A 16,052-nucleotide genomic window follows, 5' to 3' on the forward strand; every position below is an offset into this window, starting at 1 on the left:
GAGGAACATCGTGGTTTGTAAGTAAGAAATATTATCTCCATTAAAACGAGGCCTTTTCAGGAAACCAAAAACAAAGTCATGAGAACTTATACTCAACGTGAACGATAATCGTACTATTGTAGAGGCTTGTAATTCTTAATATGATATCAGAGTCATGTCTTTAACATGACATTCTCACGTGACAAATAAAAAAGTTTGAATTTCGAACATGTAATCAAAAGTGACTCAAGTGTCGAATAAATGGTCTACTTTATTCAAATGCTCAAGAAGAGTAAAGTCTTAATTAAAGAAAGGTTGTTAGGCAGGCTCTAGAATCAAACGACCACTTACGAAAAGGGAAAAACACCGGATAAGACAAGCAAACGAACAAAAAGGAAAAGACAAAAATGTCCTTGGCCTGAATCTCACAGGGTCAAAAAATTCCATAGTGGAAGGGACAAAAGGTGGAAATTCCTTGTATTAATTCAAAGCATGTTCTTTTTTTTTTTACAACTGATTACACTAACAAGGTGAGCTAAACTGAGACTTCATCTAATTCAGAAATAAGAAGCTAATGATACAAAACAAACAAACTATATGGACGAAAGATCCTCATATATCGTCTTGATACCAGGTCGTTCCGATATGGTTCGAATACATCGTAAAGCTATACCGAGCACTTCCTTCATACCCTTCTCAGCTACTGCATTGCTCATTTCGGACAACAATATCGTATCGAAACAATCAGATCCCCGTCCTTCGGCCACCCGTAAACGCACCCAATCTGTTAGATCGACCCCTCCCTCTTCACCAGAGATCACATCACCAGCACATCTTCCAGTCAGAAGTTCCAACAGCAACACTCCAAATGCATACACATCCGACTTGAAGGACGGCTGTGGCTTCTTCGAAGCTGCCAACTCCGGGGCACGATAGCCTAACACCCCGGCGTCAAGAATCTGTTCGACGGTGCCAGCATTAGTCATGAGACGATGAAGGCAGTAATCAGCTATACGAGCATTCAGGTCTGCTCCATCTAGTAGTACATTTGTTGCCTTAAGGTTCCCGTGTGGAACAGCTCGATCGAAATGGAGATAGTTCAGGCCACGTGCGATATCAACGGCTATCTTGAGTCTTTGAGCCCATGTCAATGGTCGTTTTCGTCCCGGACGATCTGAAAGCAAGTTTTGTTATTTGCAGGAAACGATTCAAACTCGAAGCAAGAAAGAATCATCTGAAAGATCGATCTTACCATATAAAAAGACTGCGAGATTTCCGAGCGAGATATAGTCCGAAAGAATGAGCTTCTCATGCTGTGTAGGACCCCAATAATACCCTCTCAAGCCAACAATGTTCGGATGTCTGATATTCGCAAACTTTTTCGCTTCCTTAGCAAATTCCTTTCTCGGCTTCGCTACACCTTCTCTTAACCACTTAACCGTTAAGAACATCCCGCTCTCGAGTGTCGCCCTGTAGGACGTGCCATGGCTGCTTCTCCCCAACACTTCAGCTGGAGCTCTGGATAGTTCCTCTGGTGTCAATGAGATCGAATCATCAAGAAAATGAAGCTCTCCAACCAAACGATCCGGCGATCTCACATCCAGTCTACCAAGGTTTTCACCAGTAAACGAATCACCCGACTCAGGTGACCAAGTAAAATGACTACTTTTAGCTGGGGAGAAACCAGTTCCAGCAGCTAGTTTCTTGTCCGGGCTGATTATCTCAGACGACGACCCTTTCCTTGATGTCACGAGGTCCTCAGCCGAAACAACCAAATTGCTACCAGTTCCAGCTCCACCGATGCCAGCGGAGCTAAGAGAACTACGCCTCTGAATGTCCTTAGCTGTGGCAAGCTCGGGCGGATTCTTCCTTGATATACAAATATAATGAAAGAAGATAGCAAGGAGTATAATAATAACCAATGCAATCACACATGAAACTATTATGATTACTTTAACAATTGTGTTCATTTTCCTTCTACCTGTTCTAACATCTGGATTATCACTCCATCCCGGACCATTTCGAAGAATCAGTCTTGAATTTCCAGGAAAGAACGAAGAACGTGGAAATTTTTCCAGATTTTCGGGGACCAATCCCGAAAGATCATTAAACGAAACATTGAAGTTCCGAATATTGCTCGACAAGTTGCTCGGAAGGGGCCCTGTGAAGTGATTTTGTGATATATCTAACGAGATCAAAGCACTCAGATCGGACATCGACGTAGGCAACGATCCAGAAAAGTTGTTTCCAGCAATATTCAGCAATGTAAGATCAGTTAAAGAAACAAATTCATCAGGAAAATAGCCACCGAGCTGATTATGAGAAAGATCAAGAACGTTAAGGTTTGCTCGACCCAGTGAAGGAAGCGAGAACTTAACCGTACCACGAAGTAAATTATTATCCAAATAGAGCTCTTCCAAAGTGGGCATTGTGAGTAAATCAGCTAACAAAGGTCCATCGAACTGATTCGAGCTCAGATCAAGGACTCGAAGCTTCGGATACTTCGTAATAGCACTCGTAAGTGAACTACTCAGAGTATTATGAGACAAGTTTAGAAAATTTAACCGTAAGAACTGCAGAGATGCCTCGGGGATAGGCCCGTTCAAAAGATTTCGACTGAGATCAAGGAATTCGATGTTCCCCCACTTGATCATTCTTGTTAAATTTCCCTCAAGTTTGTTGTTCGAGAGATCAAGCACGACACAACTTCCAGTCAGCAATGGAAGTTCACCCGTAAGCTGATTCGACGACAGATTGAGTATGCGTAGCGTGGTCGAAGTGATCATACTTATTGGCCCTGAGCGATACATTAGTCCGTAAGTGCTTAATCAAACTGGAATCACATAAAACTATGAAAAAGAAGATATGGTCCGATACCTGAGAGGTTGTTGCCACTCAAATCGAGCTCAGTTAAAACCGAAGCATCGCCTTTCAATAGATTATTAGGAATAGCTCCCGAAAATCTGTTGTTGCTAAGCTTCAAGATTTGAAGATCATACACAAAACTAAAACCGGGTAGCTCTCCGGAAAGCTGATTGTAGCTTAAATCCAATGTTTTCAAGTTTACGAACACCGATAACTCGCCTCCAGTGACCAACGATCCCGTAAGCTGGTTATGACTAAGGTTTAAATACTTGATAGTATCAGAAAGTTTAGGCAAAAACTTCCCATGCTCCATATCAGAGCTCATTAGCATGTTGCTACTAAAGTCAACATAACTGACTTCCGACAGAAGAAAAAAATCGACATCGAGCGTGCCATCGAGCATATTACCGTGCAAGTCAAGCACCTCAAGATCTGAAATAAGCTCAAAACCTTTCGGAATCCTCTTAGTAAAACCATTAAAAGATAGATTCAAATAAACCAAGTTCATCAGCTTAGTCAATGTCGTAGGAAGCGACCCCGAAAACGAGTTACGACTCAAATCCAATGAACGGATTGATCGAAGACCAACAATCGGATCAAGAGTACCAGAGAAGTTGTTCCCAGCTAATGATATGTTTTGCAAGCTTGTTAACTTGCCAATCCCCTGAGGTAAAGACGACGAAAACAGGTTATTCGAGACATCAAAGAACTCGAGGCTTCGAAACTCGGCTATATTGTCGGGTATCTTCCCCGTTATCGAGTTGTTCGACAAGGAAAGCTTTACAAGTTTCGTGAGATTCGAAAAAACACTCAAATCTACATCAGCTGAAAGGCTCAAACTCTCCAAAACCACTCCAGCAACACTTCCATTGCTGCAAACAATCCCATTCCACGAAGAAGGACAGCCATTAGAATCAATGGACTCCTCATTCCATGAACTAAGAACAAACCCTGCTGGGTCATGCTTGATACCCTTCTTGAACTCAAGCAGAGCCAAGATATCTTGTGAAGGGAGCTGAGCCACAGTAGAAACCAACAAGAATGATACCACCAAAATCCTAATGGCTATCATTTCAAGCTACTCAAAAAGGCAAAGATTCTAGAACAAATGAACACAAAATTTAACAAAAAATGCAGAATCTCAATGGGTTTCCAAGAACAGCCACACACATTCTAATAGATTCAGAGATTTCAGCACAGAAAATGGAGGATTTCCCCCACAAAAACCCCTTTACAGAGTAATGCAACGATACCCATAAACATAATCCAGAAGAAAAAGAACAAAATCTTGGGATTACAGAGAAACAAAGAGCATAAATCAATAAGAACAACAAACCCAGAAAGAAGAACAGAGAAATGGGTATTCAAACAAAGAATTAGACGGCATTAAAGAAGATGGGGCTCAAAGATTTACCCACAAAAACCCAAAAACAAGAGTTCATTAAGCTGTTTAATGGAGAAACGATGAAAAATGGGGTTGTCTTCGCACTCAGACGCCCTGTTTAGTGAAGCGAATGCATGTGAGTGATGCGAAGAAGAACCCCACAGTGATTAAGCAATTTTGGGGAGAAAAATGAATTAATGGGAGAAATCAAATATAAAATAATTTAGATTCCTTCTTTTGAGGAGGCTCAGTGTCAGCTTATCAGACACCAAACAGTACGCGGGAAAATGGTGTAGAAATTCGTGAGAAAATGGTGTATTTACCCGCCATGGTTGAAATTGGAAGCTCATCCAATTCTAATTCTCCCATTTTCAATCTCAATTTTTTTTTAATTCATACAATATTAAAGTATCGATATTCAGGAGAGTAATTAGTGCTCTATCACTACATTATATTTGAAATAACATGTTTTTAGTCTACAAATTTATTAATGTCATTGAAATATGTTACATTAATTATAAACAATCAGTATAGGTCACTAAATCTGTAAGATTGAAAGATTTGAAAAATTAAGTTTTACTCAATTTTCTGCTCGAACAATTTTAACTTACTAAAAAGAAGGAAGAAGAACAAATAAGTTGGGTCACTCTGTATTATGAAACTTATAGTAAAAGATATGTTTTATGGAATTTAAATGAGTCTTCCGTATTCAATGTTTAGGATATGTATACAGTTGCAACCTTAAATTAAATAGAAAATTTTGGATCGTTACAAAACTGGTGATAACAAGCAAAAGCTTGAAACTTTGTAAAATTTTAATTTAAATAAAAAATATATATAAAAATAGTACAATAATATAGGAGAGTGTGAATTTAAATATTTAATTTTCTCAATTTATACAATAAACTTCATTCAGTTTACCTATACTCAAGTTGATATTAAAATGTTTTAATTTTAAAATTATATATATATATATATATATATATATATATTTTTGGTATATTTAAAAAAATTTAAAATGCATATTTAAAAATATTATTACGTGAAATTATTAAAAATAACGAGTAAAATAATAATGGGGGAACTTGAAAAAACTAATAATGCAAATATAGTAATTATATTTAATTCACAAAAATAATAAACCGTCATTTATTTAATCTCTAAAATTTAATTATACGGTTTTAGTAATTAACCGTATAAAGAATTTTGTTTTCTCAGAATAAATACCTTTTATTATATTTATAAATATAGAGAGAAATTAAACTAAATTATTCACAATACTCAAAATTAATATTCGTGAAAAAATATATATTTTGGAAAGATAAATTAATAAAAATATATTTAAATTTTGTATTTAGTATAAAAAATATTTAGAAAATATTCGAAAATGGTAGTAATTTATTTCAAAAATACCTTAAACTTTTAAAAAATTTAAAAGTTTTTTTTATATATTTTTGAATTTTTTTAAAATTTTAAGGTATTTAAAAAAAATCCATTTAATAACGTATTGAAAATTTAGCTAATTTTGTAATTAATTTAGACGAATTATTGTCCACGTTTTTCTGAATGAAATGATTTCCATTTGTAAAATAAAAAATGCCACGTAGGACGGTAGGACCCACAATTTCCTTTTGACCAAGATTTCTTTGCTGACTCATTCCTATTGGACCAGAGTGAAGGGAGGTGAAGTAGGTGCAAAATATAATTGTAAGCGGGGTCCACTGAGCAGCCAATAATAATGTGACACGTAGGACGCATTTTGTCTTTATTGTGCAGTCCTTATCATGGTATGTGTGAGCATGTGGTTGCGTGAAATACCACAATGTGGTCCCTACCAAAAAAAAAAAAAACATTTTTAGTTTTTAATTGAAATTATTTTTTTTTACCATTTTTATTTTTATTTTTTTAAGTTAAATTATTATATTTATATTAATGATTCGGAGAAAATTAGAATTTAGTCGTAGTTTAATATTTTATAAATGATCTCTCTTGATAAAACGTTCCTAAGAAATTGCACATTATTCGTGTATAAGTAGTAATTTTCAATTTTTTTAAGTATTTTTTAGCTATTTCAAGCTTAAAATCGCTCTTATTTAGATGTGGTCTCAGTTTATTCATGTATTTTTCAGTTATTCAGTTGTTACTATTTATAAGTTAGGCCGTTTATTAAATAATTTAAAATTTTTAATTTTGATATGGGGGCAATAAATTGACGAGTTAAAAATTAAAAATGAAAAATTTAGCAAAGAATAATTAAAAAACATATCACAAACATGGGGGGCCAATATTTAATATGAAGCCAAAAACAATATGGAAAGTGATTCCACTTTGAGAAAATATATATATATATATATATATATATATATATATAAAATATTTTCAGAAAAATAAAAAAGATATTAAGAGATATACTTTACATATTAATAATATTTTGGATATAAACCTTTTTAATTAAATATTGTTAAATATTTTTAATGGCGTTAAATTGAATTATTTATTCTATTAAACATAATTTATAAAAATTGGACCTTTTATTATTCAAGATGAAGACAAAAAGAATTGTCCCTTTTAATAAATAAATAAATAAATTGGTCTTATTGTAAATATTGTTGGTTTATATTCTTAATGTTGATTTTTAGTTAATTAAAAAATAATTAACAAATTTTTTTTCTGATTGGTTATAAATAAAATCATAATTGAATATATATATATATAATCATTTAGAGGAAGGTGAAGTCGTAACAAGGTGTCTATAAGTGAACCTGCAGAATGATCATTGTTGATGCCTCAAACAACCCGTGAACATGTTTACAAACTTTTTGTTTCAAGAGAAGCATTTGCGCCATGGATCTTAAACGAATAAGCTTGCCCCCTGCCCCGGTTTCGGTGTGCGAGGGGCAAAACATTCTTGTCGTATTATTCACAACGATTCTCGGCAACGGATATCTCGCTTCTTGCATCGATGAAGAACGATATATGACAAATTAATAAGTTTCTCCAAATTTTTATAGCATGTTGAAATTTTTTAATGGAATATAAATTCAAAAAGTCTTGTACTAAAACAAATTTTATTTTTAGTCGGGATGTTCCTCGCTTTTAATTGATATCGAACCATTCGTTCCATTCGACAAAATTGTTCAAATTTAAGGGGTCGGGATTAAAACTTTAAGATGTGGATTGAAAGGCTATAGGTTTAGGAGGGTTTTATTGCAAAGTGGACTAATTCCAATTCCCTATTCCCAAAGCAAAAGGTATTGACTTTAATTGATAATTTGTGAAACTTTTTTCAAATACAAACAAAAAATAATAAAGCTAAAAGTATATACATTTTATATATCTTTATTGCTACTAAAATTTGTCTAACTTTTTTTTCTTTCCTTTTTCATATTTTCTTTGATGATTTCGAGGTTTAATTTCAAAATCTAATCGAAAAAAGGAACTTTTTATAAGAAAAATAAAATATAATTTTAAATAATGTTGGAATCGAGTTTTAAAGAAAAGAGTTAGAAATCGAGTTTTAGTGAAAGATCCGAAAGAGATGAAGTATTTGAAAAATGGATTGCAATGGTCGAGAATGATTTCAGAAAGGGAGAGAGGGTAACGTTCTTAATTTTCTTGCTTTCGACAATGAAATGATGAAAATCAACGACCTTTCAACATAAAATTATATCAAATTATTGACATAATTTTTTTTGCATTCGATTGGAGAAGCACCATTCAAACTAGGTAATGAAAGCCTCTCTCTTCGAGTTCTTGAAACATAATTCTATTGAAAGAAGTCGATTGGCTCTCTAACTTTTGAGGACCGATAAAATATATAAGGATCACGATATAAACTCACATAACAAATTGCTTAAGAGTGATACGATATAAGTGATGTGAGATCCCACATCAATTGGAGAAGATAACGAAGCATTCTTTATAAGGGCTGGAAAACTCTCTTAACAGACACATTTTAAAAACTTTGAAAAAAACTCAAAGAAAACAATATCAGCTATTGGTAGGCTTGAATTGTTACATGTGACGCTAACATCCACATTTTTTTCGACTCAAATAAACTCCAGCACGAACCAAGAAGCTGCCACCATCAATGTCAACTGTTCTAAACATGTCATCAATCCTGTGAAAAGGATGATCATTGCAAAAGAAGACACTACCAAAACAATGAAAAAGAAATAAAAAGCGTAGAAAGGATCAACATTAAGTTATGCGACTCATTTCTATATATATAAAAGGAATCAAGGGAGTCCAAACCCAAGTCCACCGCTGGTAGATATTGTCCTTTTTGGGCTTTCCCTTCCGGGCTTCCCCTCAAGATTTTAAAGCATATGCTAGGAAGAGGTTTCCACACCCTTATAAAAAATATTTTGTTCTTACAATCTACCCCTTCGAGAGCGTCCTTGCTGGCACTCGTTCCCTTCACCAATCGATGTAGGACCTCCCAATCCCCCCCTTCGGGGCCTAGTGTCCTTGCTGACACACCGCCTCATGTCCACCCCCTTTGGAGCTCAATCTCCTTGCTGGCATATTGCCCAGTGTCTGGCTCTAATACCATTTGTAATGACTCAAGCTCACCGCTAACAGATATTGTCTTCTTTGGGCTTTCCCTTCCAAACCTCCTCTCAAGATTTTAAAATGTGTCTGTTAGGGAGAGGTTTCCACACCCTTATAAAGAATGTTTCGTTCCCCTCCCCAACCGAACCGAAGTAGGATCTCACATAGGATCTCACACTGATAATTACAAAAAGTCTGATTAACGGATGCCCATAAAACTTCATCAACTCTCACAACCTCCCACACCTACTCCGACCTCCCTACTCTTTTAAAAATTCTATTGTTCCTCTCAGGCCACTCTCCCAACAAGATGATGATTAATAAATGTTTTACAATACTCTCATTTATCATAAATCAGTTGAAAATTCAGTCTTTAAATCTAAATTCTAATACAGCAAGAATCCAGCTTGATTATATATGTATATACCTTGACTGCTGTCTCACTGCCGAGCTCCTTGAGGAGCTTTTGTCTGTCGTCTAATTTGCCAGCATTTCACCTGTGAAGACTCATATTCTGGATTAGGTCAAGCCAACAGTTATCATAGCAATAAATAGGAGACTCAGACAGCACACAATCAAAATTTCTGACATTAGCAACAGCCAAAGGAGGAAAATGAAAGGTATTCTACATTGAAAAGATAAGAATTAAATCTACATAAAACCATTAATGGATGGAGGGAACCTGTGTTGAGAATGGTTGGGAGGGAGTCCCACGTTGGCTAATTTAGGGAATGATCCTGAGTTTATAAGTAAGGAATACATCTCCATTGGTATGAGGCCTTTCGGGGAAGCCCAAAGCAAAGCCATGAGAGCTTATGCTCAAAGTGAACAATATCATACCATTGTGGAGATCCGTTAACATGGTATCAGCATCATGCTCCTAATTTAGTCATATCAATAGGATCCTCAAGAGTCGAACAAAGAAATTGTCAGCCTCGAAGGTGTAGTCAAAAGTGACTCATGTGTCGAACAAAGAGTGTACTTTGTTCGAGGGCTCCAAAGAAAGGAGTCGAGCTTCGATCAAGGGGAGGCTCTTCCCATGTTCTATCAACTCCTCTAAAATTTTTCTCATTCCTGACCCAAATGCTCCATCAAATAGCAAAAGAACCAGCATCCCTAAGGGTATTCATTACCCTTATCTTGAAAGGTGATAGGGTAAGGCTGAGATAAAAAATTTCTAAAATTTGGATAACTACAATATTATCATCAACAGCAGAGAGAAGTTAAGCTTCTTTAGTGCTGTATTCCTATGGCTCTAATTAGTATCATTCATATATAACCAAGGAAAGCATCATCAATACCAGCTACTTCAATACTCAGAGAACATTTTAACAAACACCAAAGGCAAAATATGGTAATAATGTAAGTAATATTCAACTAATTATTATACCTCATCAGGACCTGCAGTGAAGAAATATATGAGATTGATCGACGAGAACCCAATCTTTATGATCTTTGGAAGGGCACTGTGACAATGTTAATAATAGTCATTCTGTATCAAATTATTATTATACATTCTGAAGCTTCAAAATCATTGTGAAAGTAACACTGTTTGTCATACAGTTGGCAGGCTCTAACGACCCTAGACCCTAAATTTTCCTATTTAACCTAAAGTCCCAATTATACATTTAATGTAGAATTACTCTAATGAACTCTTATCATAAATTCAACATTAATTTCATGTCATTGAATAAGTTTTCCACCTTATCTTATTGACGATAAAAACTAATCCGAAGAATTCTAAATCGATAATAGCTCGAGAAAAGGAAGTTAACCTCACTTTTAGGTTTGTATAAGTTGCGAAGCCATTCAAACCGCTCATCTGGCACATTTGCTCTAGCTTCGTTAGGTTCAATAGTGCAAAAAGGGAATCCAACCTGAAATCTCAAACAAAAACCAATCACAGGGGTGTACAGATTCATAATCAACACTCAACAACATTACTACCACATAATAATCCAACAAAACCAAAACAAGCATACGCATCCTGGATTAGCAAACCATAAATTCCAACAAGATTATAAAAAAAGCATCCGGTAGTTCATCATTGAACATTCCGGATAAACGAACAAGCAAATGAAATTTCATTCCTAGCATCCAATCAATATAGAGCTGGAAAATCCAATCCAGACAATTAAAAGAGGACAAAAAATGATCGAAGTAAGAACATACAATTCCAATCTTGAGATGGGAAGAAAAACGACCGAGAATAGGCCGTTCTGCGGGAGTTTCCTTGGATTTCGAAGCTTTCGTAGGCATTTCTTGTACTGAGTAGGACGGTAATGGGTGCCTCTGTTGTTTTAAGAGAAATTAGGTGAGAGTAAATTGGTTTCGGGAAGAAAAATGCGTAAAGAGAGAGAGAAAAGCTGAAATTATGATTGCTTTCAAAATAGTTAAATATTCTAAACAAATTTCTTATTTAAATATAAATTAACATTCTCGAGAGTGGCTAACTAAATCTGTCACACTCCCTACAAAATTGTCGTCTAAAATTTTGGTGATCCATTCGACGTGTCAAATGGTCAAACTGAGATATTTTGAAATCGTGTAAATAAGGAAAAACTGTAAAAACTCAGGTTTTATCTAACAATCTCCTCCTAAAACCTGTAGTATATCTACCTTATTATTTGAACTCCGATCTTTGAGCGTAGTTTTTCAAATTTCACCCGCGCCAGGGATTTGGTGAAAATGTCTCCAAGTTGTTCCTCTGTTCGGATGTAATCAATCTTGATGAGCCCTCGATCTGCACATTCTCGAATGTAGTGGAATCTGATTTCTATGTGCTTGCTTCGTTCATGCAAAACTGGATTTTTGATCAGGGAGATAGTAGCTTTGTTGTCTACGTATAGCATTGGTGGATCACTTTCTCTCCCGATGAGTTCTTCCATTAGTCGCGCAAGCCAGATCCCTTGTGTTGCTGCCATCGAAGCAGCGATGTATTCTGCTTCGCAGGAAGACAAAGCAACTACCTTCTGTTTTGTTGATTGCCAGCAGATTGCGCCGCCTGAGAGAAAGTAGATCATTCCGCTAGTGCTCTTACGATCATCAACGTCACCGACCATGTCATTATCACTGTAGCCGACCAGCTTGAGTTTCTCCTTTCCACTCCCTGCGCAGTATCTTACACCCCAGCCTCTAGTTCCGGCTACATAGCGCAAGATGCGCTTGACAGCCACTAGATGCTCCTCTCTAGGTTCTTCCATAAACCGGCTCACATATCCAACAGAATAAGCAAGATCAGGACGAGAGTTTACCAGATAGCGCAGACTCCCGACATTGCTGCGATAATTGGTGGAGTCGACTGTCGTCGTAGTGCCGGCCTTCCTTAGTTGGAGTCGGGCCTCCATTGGCGTCCTTGTAGGATTACTGTCCACAAGCTCAGTTGTGTCTAACAGCTTCTTCGCGTATGCACTTTGGCAGATGGAGATGTCAGTAGAATTCTGTTGCACTTCGATGCCGAGATAGTAGCTGAGCACGCCGAGATCGCTCATCTCGAAGTTTTTCGACATCTCCTTCTTGAACCTTCCAAGGACTTCCACGTCAACTCCGGTGATTATGAGGTCGTCGACGTACACTCCCACGATCAGTCGCTTCTTGCCATGGCCGTGCGTGTACATGTCATGCTCAGAGACGCAACGTTTGAATTTCAGTGACAGTAAGGTACTGTCGAGCTTTGCGTTCCAGGCTCGTGGAGCTTGTCGAAGCCCGTAGAGTGCCTTGTGCAGGCGCAGTACTTTATTGGGGTTGTCGTTGTCCAGGAAGCTAGGTGGTTGTCGAACATAGACGGTCTCCTTCAACTCTCCGTTAAGGAAAGCAGACTTTACATATGGTGAACCTCCCAAGAGTAATGTGCCGCAATTTCCAGCAAGAAACGAACGGATTCTAACCTTGCCACTGGCGCAAATACCTCTTCGAAGTCCACTCCTTGCTTCTGGACGTAGCCCTTTGCCACCAGACGGGCCTTGTGCTTCACAACTTCTCCTTTTTCGTTGCGCTTCAGTTTGAAGACCCATTTGAGCCCTATGGCTTGGTGTCCCGGCGGCATATCCTCCTCCTACTAGGTCGTTGGTGACGAGGTACTTCACCGTAAATTAATTTGGATTATGGTCTGCCTCAATCACGTCATTCCACTGTCAGAAGGTGCTTTCGTCGAAGACGACGTCACGAGACACGTGAGCTCGCCCCCCTACAGGATTATATAGTCTGTACGCCTTGCTCCCGGGTTCATAGCCGATGAAGACGACCTTCAGCCCTCTGGGATCGAGCTTGGCGAGGTGGGGACGTGTTACCTTCATGTATGCGACGCAGCCGAACACGCAAAAATGATGTACCGTTGGTTTTTTGTTGTACCAGGCCTCATATGGCGTCTTCCCGTCAAGGCTTTGGGTTGGTGACCGATTGAGAAGATAGACAGCCGTCATTACTGCCTCTCCCCAAAATCTCCCAGGCATCCCGGCCGTCACCAACAATGATCTCGCTGTCCCGATGATGGTCTGATTTCGGCGCTCCACCACTCCGTTCTGTTGGGGGGAGTAGGGCGCCGTTATATGTCGATCTCGTCACAGTACTTACCGAAACTTGTCGAGCTGAATTCCTCGCTCGGTCTGTGCGCAGCACTCGCATCTTCTTCTCACATTCGGCCTCCGCTCATGCTTTAATGTACTTAACCGCCTCTACCGCCTCACTTTTCGCTTGCAGCAGGGTCAGCCACATGAAGCGGCTTTTGTCATCGACTAACAGGAGGAAGAGACTCTTACCGCCTGGAGTCACCGGCTTGTTCACGCCTTTGATTACTGGCAAACCGTGCACCAACTCCTCCTTCTGTAGCTTTTCTAGAGCAGGAAAGTTTAAGTGCCCGTACCTTGCGTGCCACCTCCAAGATTCCTCTTCGGTCTTGGCCGAGAGACTGACGGGTTGCTCTATCTCTAACTCCAGGATGTAAAGACGGTTTGTCGTGCGTCTTGCCTGCGTGAGCAGCCGTCATTGATTATCGCAGATTTTGAGTAATCCGCGCTCGATGGAAATGAAACAGCCTGTCTCATTGAGTTGACCCAGGCTCACAAGGTTACCCTTGAGACTCGGGATGAAGTTAGACGTCGGTCAGTTTGCAATGCTTGCCTCACTTGCTGGCAAACAGGATGGTGCCACGTCCCACGCCCAGTTGGAGCTCTTTCTCGAGTTCAACATCGTCGTGGATTTGGAATCGACAATGGGGACACATGCACTTACCATGAAGAAGAGCTGGCTCGTCCTCCTCGGATTGAGCCACATGGGCCTTTTCGGCCTTCTCCTTGTTCCTAAGCTTGCTCCTCCAGCAATTCCTGCTCAGGTGTCCTCTCTTCCCACAGTTCGAGCAGATCGACCTAGCCATTGGTCGACTTCTTTTGATTTCCATCTTTCCCGCGCGTGCGCCCGTGGGACATCCATGGCTTCTTACCATCTTTGCGGCTGGAGGAGGACCCGTTTTTTGAGTAGTCTGCGCTCGATGGAAATGAAACAGCCTGTCTCATCGAGTTGACCCAGGCTCACAAGGTTATCCTTGAGACTCGGGATGAAGTTAGACGTCGGTCAGTTTGCAATGCTCGCCTCACTTGCTGGCAAACAGAATGGTGCCACGTCCCACGCCCAGTTGGAGCTCTTTCTCAAGTTCAACATCGTCGTGGATTTGGAATCGACAATGGGGACACATGCACTTACCATGAAGAAGAGTTGGCTCGTCCTCCTCGGATTGAGCCACATGGGCCTTTTCGGCGGGATGATTTCATTAGTATTAGTTGTGATAAACTAATGCGCCACTTCCCGGTGAAACTGGACCACAAGATTATTTGATAGTAGAGAAAGAGAAAGAGTACTTTGTGTTAGTAGTACTCAAAAGTGTATGATTTATTGAAGTATTTGTAGAATATAATAATCTGGTGTGTCCTCTCTTCCCACAGTTCCAAGCAGATCGGCCTAGCCATTGGTCGACTCCGTTTGAATCCCATCTTTCCCGCGCGTGCGCCCGTAGGACATCCATGGCTTCTTACCGTCTTTGCAGCTGGAAGAGGACCCGTTCGCCGTTCGTTGCTCTCGTCTCCTTTTGATTCCCATCTTTTCCGCGCGTGCGCCCGTGGGACATCCATGGCTTCTTACCATCTTTGCGACCGGAGGAGGACCATCCATGGCTTCTTACCAGCTGCTCTCGTCTCCTTTTGATTCCCATCTTTTCCGCGCGTGCGCCCGTGGGACATCCATGGCTTCTTACCATCTTTGCGACCGGAGGAGGACCATCCATGGCTTCTTACCGTCTTTGCAGCAGCTGGAAGAGGACCCGTTCGCCGTTCGTTGCTCTCGTCTCCTTTTGATTCCCATCTTTTCCGCGCGTGCGCCCGTGGGACATCCATGGCTTCTTACCATCTTTGCGACCGGAGGAGGACCCGTTGCTCTCGTCGGCGTTGGCCTCTTCATGGTGGTGGATGGAGATGTCGGCAAACTGCAGCGACATGGAGGAGTGAGTGGGCCTGCCCGAGATGGGCCCTACGATGTGTGTGTTTTTACACTTCGCATTTTCTTCTACTCGAGCCTGAGATCTATATGTTGTTAGATCGATGTTCTAACCACTTGAGCTATTCAATTTTTTAGTTGTTAGGTTGGCTCCTCTGCAATGATATACACCGATGGCTTCAACTTGGCTCTAATACCACTTGTTGTTTTCAGAGAAATTCGGTGAGAGGAAATTGGTTGTTGGAAGAAAAATGCTTAGAGAGAGAGCTGAAAAGCTGAAATTATGACTGCGTTCAAAATCAGGTAGTTGAATATTGAGAACAAATTTCCTATTTAAATATAAATTATCCTAAAAATGGCTGGAGAGTGGACAACTAAATCTATGTCACTCCCTACAAAATTGCCGTCTAAAATTTTGGTGATCCATTCGACGTGTTTTGTCAAATGGTCAAACGGAGATATTCTGAAATCGTGTGAATAAGAAAAAACTGTAAAAACTCAGGTTTTATCTAACAGCCTCGGCTAGCTGAATGCTGAGGTTTGGTGCCGGAGACAGAAGGCGTCGTGAGGCCTTTCTCCCCTATGCTGTATACCCAAACCCCAACCCAATTGTTAAAACCCTAACGAAGTCACTTGCGCTTGAACAACGCAGCTTCAACAACACATGCATTTGTAGTTCTAAATTATCAAAGAATTGACATTTGATCCTATAATTTTAAATCACATATAATTATTTAAAATTTAACTAAATAACCTCGGGAAAAGGATTGGCTCTGAAGGTTGGGCA

General features: G+C 39.2%; 2 protein-coding genes and 1 long non-coding RNA gene across 3 annotated transcripts; all 3 read right to left on the reverse strand.

Annotated features, from left to right (window-relative positions):
- Positions 1-428: 428 nt before the first annotated feature.
- Positions 429-4,433, reverse strand: LOC111490365 (probable LRR receptor-like serine/threonine-protein kinase At4g20940). Its single transcript, XM_023138953.1, has 3 exons — positions 2,857-4,433; positions 1,232-2,776; positions 429-1,153 (listed from the first exon to the last, which is right to left on the reverse strand). The coding sequence occupies exons 1-3, from the start codon at positions 3,914-3,916 to the stop codon at positions 573-575; spliced, it is 3,186 nt and encodes a 1,061-aa protein (XP_022994721.1). The 5' UTR covers positions 3,917-4,433; the 3' UTR covers positions 429-572.
- Positions 4,434-8,274: 3,841 nt separating this feature from the next.
- LOC111490518 lies at positions 8,275-9,325 on the reverse strand. The gene is made up of 2 exons (XR_002719572.1): positions 9,210-9,325; positions 8,275-8,348 (listed from the first exon to the last, which is right to left on the reverse strand). It is a non-coding gene; the product is annotated as an uncharacterized LOC111490518 (long non-coding RNA).
- Positions 9,326-9,585: 260 nt separating this feature from the next.
- On the reverse strand, positions 9,586-15,266 carry LOC111489932. The gene is made up of 4 exons (XM_023138336.1): positions 15,067-15,266; positions 10,955-11,074; positions 10,558-10,659; positions 9,586-10,248 (listed from the first exon to the last, which is right to left on the reverse strand). Exons 1-4 carry the CDS (start codon positions 15,264-15,266, stop codon positions 10,167-10,169), a joined length of 504 nt encoding a protein of 167 aa, XP_022994104.1. The 3' UTR covers positions 9,586-10,166.
- Between the last annotated feature and the right edge of the window lie 786 nt (positions 15,267-16,052).

The sequence above is a fragment of the Cucurbita maxima genome, unplaced genomic scaffold, assembly GCF_002738345.1.
Source record: "Cucurbita maxima cultivar Rimu unplaced genomic scaffold, Cmax_1.0 Cma_Scf00015, whole genome shotgun sequence".
Taxonomy (NCBI): domain Eukaryota; kingdom Viridiplantae; phylum Streptophyta; class Magnoliopsida; order Cucurbitales; family Cucurbitaceae; genus Cucurbita; species Cucurbita maxima.

Excerpts from the sequence above, each read along its gene's own strand:
- LOC111489932 (XM_023138336.1), bottom strand. The coding sequence starts at position 15,266 with ATGTCGCTGCAGTTTGCCGACATCTCCATCCACCACCATGAAGAGGCC. Across the intron at positions 10,660-10,954 it reads CCCATCTCAAGATTGGAATT|GTTGGATTCCCTTTTTGCAC; the intron begins GTATGTTCTTAC and ends TTGAGATTTCAG. Across the intron at positions 10,249-10,557 it reads TATACAAACCTAAAAGTGAG|TGCCCTTCCAAAGATCATAA; the intron begins GTTAACTTCCTT and ends ACATTGTCACAG.
- LOC111490365 (XM_023138953.1), bottom strand. The coding sequence starts at position 3,916 with ATGATAGCCATTAGGATTTTGGTGGTATCATTCTTGTTGGTTTCTACT. Across the intron at positions 2,777-2,856 it reads GAGTGGCAACAACCTCTCAG|GGCCAATAAGTATGATCACT; the intron begins GTATCGGACCAT and ends TGTATCGCTCAG. Across the intron at positions 1,154-1,231 it reads TCTCGCAGTCTTTTTATATG|ATCGTCCGGGACGAAAACGA; the intron begins GTAAGATCGATC and ends ACTTGCTTTCAG.